The following is an 11,386-nucleotide window of genomic DNA, read 5'->3' as shown; positions in this document are numbered from 1 at the left end:
GCAGTGGCACGCTCATGGCCACCGCAGCCTCAAACTGCTGGGCTCAGGTGATCCTTCTGCCTCAGCCTTCCAAGTAGCTGGAACTACAGGCGAGCACTACCATGCCCGGCTAATTTTTTGATTTATTGTAGAGACAAGGTCTTGCCAATTGATTTATTGTAGAGACGAGGTCTTGCCAGGTTGCCCAGGCTGGTCTCAAACCCCTGAGCTCAGGCAATCCTCTCATTGGCCTCCCAAAGTGCTGGGATTACAGGCTTGAGCCACCACGCCTGGCCTGTGTTTCTTTCAATCTCCAAGTAGTGTATCATTTAAAAAAGCATTACAGGGGCTGGCTTGGTGGTTCAAGACCAGCTCGGGCAACTTGGCAAGACCTCATCTCGACAAAAAATAGCCGGGCGGGGTAGCGTATGTCTGTAGTTCTGGCTACTTGGAAGGCTGAGGTGGAAGGATCGCTGGAGCCCAGAAAGTCGATACTGGAGTGGGCGTGAGCATGCGTGCCACTGTACCCCAGCCTGGATGAAGAAGTGAGACTCCAACTCAAATAAATAAATAAGCATTACAAAGAGGAATTAATGATTAGCTGATGATTTGCTCCTGTGATAACAATTGTGGTAATCCCTCCTGTTCCTCCACGGCCCAGGGAAGATTGACCATTTGACCCAGGCACCCTCACACAGGTAGCTGTCAACCTGACAAGTGGACGCAGCACCTGCATAGCCTGTGAAGTAATTCCGCAATTAGACCAGGGGCTTTAAAACTTTTACATGTGTCAGGATCACATGGTGGGGGGCAAGGGGCAGTGTTTATTAAAATACCAATTCCTAAGATTCTTTTGAATCTGAAATATCTGAAGGTGGGGACCTGAACTCTGGCTTTTAACAGGCATGGTTACAATGTAGGCAATCTATGGGTCAAACATTAGGTGGCAGTGAAAGATACCTCGATTGCTCTGATTTAGTTATCAGGGCAAGGTCTGTAACGAAAGCATATTTGCTTTAATTCTTGCCACGACCTTAATTTGATTTCATCTTTTCTCTCACCACTTGCCATCCAGAATCCTTATCTATGAGTTTTTTGTTTTGTTTTGTTTTGCTTTGATTTTTTGAGTTGGAGTCTCACTCTGTCACCCAGACTGGAATGCAATGGCCGCTCCCGGTCACCACAGCCTCGACCTGCCGGGCTCCGGTGATCCTTCCGCCTCAGCCTTCCGGGTAGCTGGAACTACAGGCGCGCGCTACCATGCCCGGCTAATTTTTTTATTTATTGTAGAGATGAGGTCTCGCCAAGTTGCCCAGGTGGGTCTCGAACCCGCGGGCTCAGGCAATTCACTCACCTCAGCCTCCCAAAGTGCTGGGATTACAGGCTGAGCCACCGAGCCCGGCTTATCTCTGAGTTTCTATACAGTTTAAATGGAATCAAGTACATGGAAACTGTTAGCACAGTGCTGAATGATACATTTTGTATGTGTGTATAAAACGTGGCATTGAACTCTTCAACTGCTCTGCTCTTTCATCATTTCTTTTACGAAAAAAAGGGATGCAGTATTTTAAATGTGACCACCAGAGGTCCGTGTACCTGTACCTATCCTCCCTGAGAGAAAACTGTAACATCACCGCATATCCTTGTGAATCCTACCTGGACTATAGGAACGGCAAGTGTGTCAGCTGCGGCATACCACAAAAGGAGCCCTGTCCCCTTCTGGGTAAGTCCAACAAGCAGTTTTCTCTCTGATGAACAAAGAACTCGTTTTTGGCGTGAATCCCAGAACCATTTTCCTGTCTAAAAATGGGCCCCAAATTGTATTTAAAACATTTTTTTTCTAGTTGGCTTCTTCTAGCCAATTTGTTATTTGAACTACTCTAGTCTTCTAATAATAAACAGCACTGGAAAAGCAATCTGGGCCGGGCATGGTGGCTCATGCCTATAAATCCCAGCACTTTGGGAAGCTGAGGTGGGAGGTTTACTTGAACCCAGGAATTTGAGGCCAGCTTGGGCAACATAGCAAGACCTCATCTCTCAAAAAAAAAAAAAAAAAAGAAAAAGAAAAATGTACAAAAATGAGTTGGGCATGCTGGCATGCACCTACAGTCCCAGCTACCTGGGAGGCTGAGGCAGGATTGCCTGAGCTCAAGAAGTTGATGCTACAGTGAGCCATAATTGTACCACTGCTCTCCACTCCAGCCTAGGTGACAAAGGGAGACTCCTAACACAAAAACTGAAAAAACAGAAAAGCAATCTTCAGAGTATGCCATCCAGTGGGTAGTACAACCTCCCTGTACACTCTATTCTAGCATGGAAAATATTCCAGAAGTTTCCAGGCCACCTCAGGTTATAGTCACTTCACATAGACTGCTCCCTTGGGCACAGGAACACCTTCTCTCTGCACACAACCTCTGCTGGGAGAGGGTCCATGTGAGCCCAGAGAGGCTTCTGCCAAATGCACCATGCAGAGCGGGCCCCTCCAACAAGTCCTCTGTGTGTAAATGCTCTCACCCTACCCTCTGGCTCTTGTGTGCACACACAGGGCATGGGTGGGGTAATAGATACAGGGAGGCTGCTTGGATATTTGCGAGGGGTTAGTGACTTTGCTAGTTGGTTGGGACTTTGAAACTGAATGGCCACAAGAATTTTCTAATTTTTTTCCAAAAGGAAAAACCCAAGTTCACAGTTGGGCATGCTATAGACAAGGGGTTCTCAACCCTGATTACATGTTAGAATCACCTAGTGAGTTTTTAAAAAAATACAATGCCTGGGTCCCAACCCGGATCAAGTAAGTCAGAATCTTACTTGATCCAGGGGTAGGGATGGAGGAGAGAAAGAGGCTCCTCTGGACAGCATGTGAAGGTGGATGCTCACCTGCTTGGTGACATGGTCACGTGGCAAGCCTAGGGTCTGTGAATTTAGAGGCCCAATCGGAGTTTTTCAAGAAAGCGTATTGCCTTGCAAGAGTGATGCTGTTTTAGGTATAAACCTGAATCTATTTTAATTTAGAAAAGAATGTACTACTGAAGAATGTCAGTGCTATTTTTAGTCCACACCAGCCTCTCCTACCTCCCCACCTCCCCCATCCTGCTACTGAGAACCCGTAAAAAGGGAAAAACCACTGTAGAGTCCTTTTTCACTCCAGGTCTTAGGGACAGGATCAGCCAGTGAGATGGGTGGCCCTGTGGGTCCTCACCATGGGGTGAGTGGGTGGGGGGGAGTTGCCTTGGTGGTGGTGGTTTTCCTGTTGAACTCACTGTTCTTGTTACCTCAACTGCTTTCATGTTTATATAATACATGTTAATGTTACACTTTTCCGACTTGTTTTACAGGCTATTATGCTGATCATTGGAAAGACTCTTTAAAGGGGAAAGATCCCTTAATGACTAAGGCATTCTTTGACACAACTGAGAAGAAACCATTCTGCAGTGAGTGGTGGATGTGGTTGTTTGCTTTTGCCCAGCCTTTTTATTTCAGGGTTGACTGAGTCAGCTTCCTGGTTACTTCTTGACAAGTGAGGGCCGTGGTGAAGCATGGGCCTTGGAGCTGGAAGAGCTGGAAGGGCCTATGTCGAATCCTGAGTCTACCACATAATAGCTGTATGACCTTGGTCAAGTCATTCAACCTCTCTGAGTCTCAGTGTCCTGATTGGTAAAATGGGAATAATAATGCCTATCTTCTAGGATACGAGGATTAAGATCTCACAAATCAGAAGTGTTAGCTTCACTGGATAGCCATTCTAATCATGAAGAGCTTCCAGAAAATACCCGATTCTGCAGGAGACATGAAATTGGGGCTAGGAAAAACCAGGTGTCAGCCATATCTGTGGGTCTGTTCTGGTTCTAAAGTAACCATGGTAACCAAAGACATTAAGGACTTGAGTATTCAAATGGGATTAAAGGGGCAGCAGATGATACCTTGGGAAGCACCTAGGCGGATGTATTTCTTTCTTGCAAACTTGTACCCATTTTTACTTTTCTTGGGAACAGCTATTTATTTATTTTTGAGTCAGGGTCTCACTCTGTTGCCCTGCATAACCACAGCTTATCGCAGCCTCGACCTCCTGGACTCAGGTGATCCTTTCTCCTCAGCCTCCTGAGTAGCTGGGACTACAGGTGCACGTCACCAAGCCTGTCTATTATTTTGATTTTTTTTTTGTAGAGATAAGGCCTTTTATTTATTTTTATTTATTTATTTTTTTGAGTTGGAGTCTCACTCTGTCGCCTAGACTGGGGTGCAGTGGCCACTCCGGGCCACCACAGTCTCGACCCGCTGGGCTCTGGCGATCCTTCTGCCTCAGCCTTCCAAGTAGCCGGAATTACAGGCACGCACTACCATGCCTGGCTGATTTTTTGATTTATTGTAGAGATGAGGTCTCGCCAAGTTGCCCAAGCGGGTCTCGAACCCGCGGGCTCAGGCAATCCACTCACCTCAGCCTACCAAAGCACGGGATTACAGGCTGAGCCACCAAGCCCAGCTGAGATAAGGTCTTGCTATGCTGCCTAGACTGGTCTCGAACTCCTGGCCTCTAGCCATCCTCCCTCCTCAGCCTCCCAAAGTGTTGAGATTATAGGCATGGACACTGTGCCAGCTGGAACAACTCTTTTTTTTTTTTTTTTTTTGTAGAGATGAGGTCTCGCCAAGTTGCCCAGGCTGGTCTTGAACCTGTGGGCTCAGGCAATCCTCTCACCTAGGCCTCCCAAAGTGCTGGGATTATAGGCGTGAGCCACCATGCCCGGCCTGGAACAACTCTTTTATTTTATTTATTTATTTATTTATTTTACTTTTTGTTTGAGTTGGAGTCTCACTCTGTCACCCAGACTGGAGTGCAGTGGCCGCTCTCGGCCACCGCAGCCTCGACCTGCTGGGCTCCAGCGATCCTTCCGCCTCAACCTTCCAAGTAGCTGGAACTACAGGCGCGCGCTACCACACCTGGCTGATTGTTTGATTTATTGTAGAGATGAGGTCTCACTGCCCAGGCGGGTCTCGAACCCGCGGGCTCAGGCAATCCACTCACCTCAGCCTCCCAAAGGCACGGGATTACAGGCTGAGCCACCGAGACCGGCTTTGGAACAACTCTTTTAAAAGAAATTGCAGATCACTGGCTTCCCTCCTCTTTTAGAGATATTTGTGGCAGTCCTGGATTTGGCATCTGCTTGGTTGCATGGGGCAAGCCCTTGATCAATAATGGACCATTTGAAATGGCAACTCCAGGACCAGAGTTCTTTATTCCTTCATGGGCTCATCATCTCCCTGAGCCTCTTTCTCTTTCTCTGAAATCTAATCAAGAGTTAGTGAACCTGGGCTAAACATGGTAGCCCATACCTATAATGCTAGCATTTTAGAAGGCCGAGGTGGGAGGATCACTTGAACCTAGGAGTTCAAAACCAGCCTGGGCAACATAGCAAGAACTTGTCTCTACAAAAATTTTTTTAAAAAATAGCCATATGTGGTGGTGTACACCTGTAGTTTCAGCTACTCAGGAGGTTAAGGTGGAAGAATGGCCTGCACTCAGGAGGTAGAGGCTGTGGTGAGCTGTGATGCACCACTGCACTCCAGCCTGGGCAATAGAGTGAGACTCAAAAAAAAAGTTAGTGAATCTGACCATCACGAAGGGATCCTCATCCTCCCAAAACATACCTGACCTTGGGAAGCAAAGACCAGGGTGGAAGAATAGTTCTCTGGACATGTCATATATCCCTATTTATTCAACAGGAATTTATTGGGTGCTGCTGGCATTATACAGAGAAATAATAATTATTTCCTAGTTATTGTAGTATGTTTTAATTTTACTTCTTTTTTAAAACCCCATAAGACATTATTCAGGCAATATTTGCATAGATGTACCTGCACTGATTGTCATTCTTTCTTGCCTTTGTAAATATGGTAAGGGATGCTAAATGATATGGGAATTCCAAGCATGATGGGAACTCCAGGAATGGAGATTTGACTTAGTCTGGGGGTCAAGGAAGGGTTCCTGGAGGAAATGACATTAAGCTGAACCGTGAAGGATGGGTTTTCAAGGCTTGCAAAGTAAGTGTCCAGGCCCAGGAAGGCCCAGGAGCAAAAGAGCTTGGCAATGCAGGAAGGGCAGGTGAGTTGGCTTGAGTGCAAAAGAGATGAGGAGGCATGCAGGCTGGTGGACATGGCCCAGGTTGTAGGAGACCTGCGTAGGGTCTCCAAATGGTCACTTTGGTTGATTCTAAAATGCACAGGGGTTGAAGTGAACCAGGCACACTCAGCAGTAGGCCATGGGTTCTCAGTTAGGGATGGGAACACTGACTCCACTGTGATGCCTGAACAGGATGACTGAATTCCACTGAGCTCTGCTTTCTCTCGTGCCATCTTTACCAAAGAGGAGAGAAAGGGACATTAGAAAATTCTGCCCTGCCGGGTTCGGTGGCTCAGCCTGTAATCCCAGCACTTTGGGAGGCCGAGGTGAGTGGATTGCCTGAGCCCGCGGGTTCGAGACCCGCCTGGGCAACTTGACAAGACCTCATCTCTACAACAAATCAAAAAATTAGCCGGGCGTGGTAGCGTGCGCCTGTAGTTCCAGCTACTTGGAAGGCTGAGGCGGAAGGATAGCCGGAGTCCAGCAGGTCGAGGCTGCGGTGGCTGGAAGCGGCCACTGCACTCCAGTCTGGGCGACAGAGTGAGACTCCAACTCAAAATAAAAAAAAAAGAAAGAAAATTCTGCCCTGAATCTTTGCAGAGGAACTCAAGAGGAAGAGAAAAAGGGACTCAGTTATTAGGGAGGCTGGGTTTTTAGAAACTTATCCTTCAGGGAAGCAGTTGGGAGTACCTCTCTGTTACTGTGTTTTCTCCCTGTTTTGCAGTGTATCATTTCTTTGTGGATATTATAACATGGAACAAGAATGTAAGAAGAGGGGCCATTACAATCAAATTGAGAGACAAAGCTGGAAACACCACAGAATCCAAAATCGATCAGTAAGTTGAGTGCAATAACTTGCAGTTTGCTCTTTTCCTTTTTGCTCAGAGAAATTACATTACCAAATATACCTACTTTCTTATTTAGATTTATACTTTTCCTTGTTTTACAAAAGACACGAGGGGACTGGTCAGGCGCAGTGGCTCACGCATGTAATCCCAGCACTTTGGGAGGCCAAGGCAGGAGGATTGCTTGAGCCCAGGAGTTCGAGACCACACATACAAAATAAAATAAATAAATAAATTAGCCACATGTGGTGGTGCATGCCTGTAGTCCCAGCTACTTGGAAGGCTGATGCAGGAGGATTGCTTGAGCACAGATATGGAGGCTGCAGTGAGCCATAGTTGTGTCACTGCACTCCAGCCTGGGCAACAGAGTGAGAGACCCTGAGACCCTGACTGAAAAAAAAAAAAAAACACCAAGAAAAAAGAAAGATAAAAGAGGACATGTGGCCGGGCTCGGTGGCTCAGCCTGTAATCCCGGGCCTTTGGGAGGCTGAGGTGAGTGGATTGCCTGAGCCTCTGGGTGACAGAGATACTCCAACTCAAAAAAAAAAAATTAATACAAAAGTTATCTTTGCTTGCTGATTTAATCATTCCACATTGTACGTATATATCAAAACATCCCATTGTACCACACAGATCTATACAATTATGATTTGCCAATCTAATATAATATTCATTTAAAAATAAAGAAGCCGGGCTTGGTGGCTCAGCCTGTAATCCCGCGCCTTGGGAGGCTGAGGTGAATGGATTGCCTGAGCCCGCGGGTTCGAGACCCACCTGGGCAGCTTGGCGAGACCTCATCTCTACAATAAATGAAAAATGAGCCGGGCGTGGTAGCGCGCGCCTGTAGTTCCGGCTACTTGGAAGGCTGAGGCAGAAGGATCGCCTGAGCCTAGCAGGTTGAAGCTGTGGTGGCCGCGAGCATGCCACTGCACTCCAGCCTGGGTGACAGAGTGAGACTCTGACTCAAAAAATAATAATAATAATAATTTAATCAATTTCATAATCTGGAAAAGGTGTGAGAGGCACCCTTCATTTTAAGCAAAGGAGTTTGAGACTAATTTTATTCAGGAAACATTTCCTGGGTCCTATTGTCTATTAGGCATTGGGTTGTCTCTTGGCCACAATGACTAAACAAAATGTTATCTGAAGCTGGCAATTGCTGTGTGGTTTTGCTGTGTAGCTAGAGAAGGTGTGGGTGGGTAGTTTGCAGGTGGCTTTACAAAAAAAAAAAAATTCATCCTTGGATCATAATAATAGCAACCTTTGTTTATGGAACTAAGCATGTTACACATATTGGCTAATGCAATTCTCACCAAAACCTTATGAGGCACTATTACCATTCCTATTTTATTTTTTAAATTTTTATTTTTTTCTTTTTTCTTTTTCTTTTTTTTTTTTTTAAAGCTGTGAGGTAAAATTCAGGGTTAGGTATACAAACATTGATTATGCAGGTCCCCTTGTAGATGAGGTATGCCCGTCCCTCCTATCGTCCCTGTTTTATATACGAGGAAATGGAGGCTCAGAGAAGCCATGTGATTTGATCAATAACCACGCTGATCTGTGTGAATTAGGTGAAATCAGAAGCAGATCTGTACCCAGTACCTGTAGTTAAATCACTACATTATATTCCTTCTGCTAACTTGTATTGCTCTCCCTATCCTAGCATACTTGACATTTGGGAGTGCTTTTTTTTTTTTTTTTTTAAGGGTTCTCTGCTGATCTGTTTCAGAGCTAATGTCCCCATGGTGGGACAGCATTTGCTAGGGGGCACATCTTGAGGAAACTTTAGTGAGAAAGCTGGAGCAGAGAACTTATACGGAATCTAGAATTTTTGAATTTGGATATTCTTTTTTTTTGAGTTGGAGTCTCACTGTTGCCCAGACTGGAGTGCAGTGGGCGCTCCCAGCCACCGCAGCCTTGACCTGCTGGGCTCCGGTGATCCTTCTGCCTCAGGCGAGTCTCGAACCTGTGGGCTCAGGCAATCCACTCACCTCAGCCTCCCAAAGGCACGGGATTACAGGCTGAGCCACTGAGCCCGGCTGACCTTAACATCTTTAGTGAACATTCATATCTTAGTTCTGTTTGTGGAAAAGTCACCACCAATCCAAAAATGTAGAAAAAGGAAATAGTCATGCTGTATACAAGTAGTGAGAATATGGGTACTTTTCTCATTTTTTCTTTCTTTCTTTTTTTTAAGAGGCGAAGAAAGAAAAGTTTATTTAAAAGAAAATTAGAGAGAGAAAGAAGGGAGAAGATTTACTGCCCAAGGTGGGGGAGGGGACCCAAACCAAGCCTGGTCGCCTCCTTTTTTTTTTCTTGAACTGGGGTCCCACTCTGTCTACCAGACTGCAGTGCAGTGTCATAAACATGGCTCACTGCAGCCTCCACCTCCTTGGCTCAAGTGATCTTCCTACCTCAGCATCTTAAGTAGCTGGGACTACAGGCACACGCCACCACTCCCAGCTAATTTTTTTTTGTAGAGCCAAGGTCTCACTATTTTGCCCAGGCTTGTCTCCAACTCCTGGGCTCTCACCTTGGCCTCCCAAAGTGTTAGGATTCCAGGCATGAGCCACCATGCCTGGCCATTATCATGTTTTCAAAATTCATTCAGACTGTAGCATGTAGCAGTACTTCATTTCTTTTTATGGCCAAATAACATTCCATTGTATGTATATGCCACATTTATCAGTTGATGGACATTGGGTTGTTCCCATTTTTGGCTATTATAAATAATGCTGCTATGAACATGTGTACACAAGTTTTTGTTTGGACGTATATTTTCATTTCTCTTGGGTCTAAACCTAGGAATACAATTGCTAAGTCATATGGTAACTCTGTGTTTCATGAATTGCCAAACTTTAAAAAAAATAAATCGTACCATTTCACAGACCCATCAGCAATGAATGAAGGTTCCAATTTCTCCACATCCTTGCCAGTACTTGTTTATTGACTGTCTTTTTTTAGAAAAAAGCTTTTATTATTATTATGGTAAAAACATATAAAATTTGCCATCCTAACTATTTTTTGGTGTACATTTAATAACATTAAGTGTATTTGCCTCATTTTGAAACAGATCTCCAGAATCTTTTCATCTTGTGAAACTGATGAAAACTGTATACTATTAAACAATTTCCCTCCCCTTAGCCTCCCCCCTCCCATTTCTCCAGCCCCTAGTAAGCACATTCTACTTTTTCTACTTTCTTTTCTATGAATTTGACTAGTTTAGCTATCTCATATAAGTGGAATCATACAGTATTTGTCTTTTTGTGACTGGCTTATCTCACTTAGCTTAATGTTCTCATGTTCATTCATGTTGTAGCATGTGACAGGATTTCTTTTTTTTTTTTTTTTGAATTGGAGTTTCACTGTGTCGCCCAGGCTGGAGTACAGTGGCATGCTCACGGCCATCGCAGCCTCAACCTGCTGAACTTAGGCAATCCTTCTGCCTCAGCTTTCCAAGTAGCTGGAACTACAGATGCATGTCACCATGCCCGGCTAGTTTTTTTGTGATTTATTGTAGAGATGAGACCTCACCAAGTTGCCCGGTCTGGTCTCAAAGTTCCAGGTTCAGGCAATCTTCTCACCTCAACCTGCCAAAGTGCCAGGATTATAGGCTGAGCCACTGCACCTGGCTATTTCTTTAATTTTTAAGGCTATTTAATATTCCGTTGTATGCATATACCCCATTTTGTTTATCCATTCTTCTATTGATGGACACTTGGGTTGCTTCTACTTCTTGGCTATTGTGAATAGTGCTGTTATGGGTATGCAAATATCTCTTCGAGACTCTGTTTTCCATTTTTTTGGACCATATATGCAGAAGTGGGATAGTTGGATATTGTAATTCTATTTTTTATTTTTTGAGATACCACTGTGCTGTTTTCCATAATGATTGCACCAGTTTCCAATTCCATCAACAGTGCACAAGGTTCTAGTATCTCCATATCCTCATCAACACTCATTATTTTCTGTTATTTGATAGTGGCCATCCAAATGAGTGTGAGGTGATTCTATGTCTTTCTGAACATTTCCATCACTCTTGGAAGCACTTCCTTACTTCCTGGCACACAGAGTGTTCTGTGATCTCTTCAAACTTTCCCTGCTCCCGCCCTGGGATCAACCAGTTCTCTAGGGAGCCTTGATTCTTTTTAGTGGAGATGTATTTAGAAACCAAATTCTGAGTTGGGCATGGTGGCTCATGCCTGTAATCTCAGCATTTTGGGAGGCCAAGGCCAAATTCAAACAAAATAAATTTAAGGCTGGGCTCGGTGGCTTAGCCTGTAATCCCAGCACTTTGGGAGGCGGAGGTGAGTGGATTGCCTGAGCCCGCGGGTTCAAGACCCGCCTGGGCAACTTGGCGAGACCTCATCTCTATAATAAATAAAAACTAGCTGGGTGTAGTAGTGCGCGCCTGTAGTTCCAGCTACTTGGAAGGCTGAGGCGGAAG

General features: G+C 45.1%; 1 protein-coding gene across 2 annotated transcripts in view; it reads left to right on the top strand.

Annotated features, from left to right (window-relative positions):
• The window catches only part of LIPH (lipase H), a 48,747-nt gene that overhangs the window by 33,520 nt on the left and 3,841 nt on the right, over window positions 1-11,386 (top strand). For both annotated transcript variants that reach the window (XM_008066343.2, XM_008066342.2), the window contains 3 exons: window positions 1,535-1,702; window positions 3,315-3,410; window positions 6,819-6,930. In XM_008066343.2, coding sequence (XP_008064534.1) covers window positions 1,535-1,702; window positions 3,315-3,410; window positions 6,819-6,930 — 376 coding nt within the window. The remainder of the gene's footprint in view (window positions 1-1,534; window positions 1,703-3,314; window positions 3,411-6,818; window positions 6,931-11,386) is intronic.

Source organism: Carlito syrichta, unplaced genomic scaffold (assembly GCF_000164805.1).
Source record: "Carlito syrichta isolate Samal-C Ts95f unplaced genomic scaffold, Tarsius_syrichta-2.0.1 Scaffold308888, whole genome shotgun sequence".
Lineage (NCBI taxonomy): Eukaryota > Metazoa > Chordata > Mammalia > Primates > Tarsiidae > Carlito > Carlito syrichta.
This window is presented reverse-complemented; position numbering and strand designations above follow the sequence as displayed.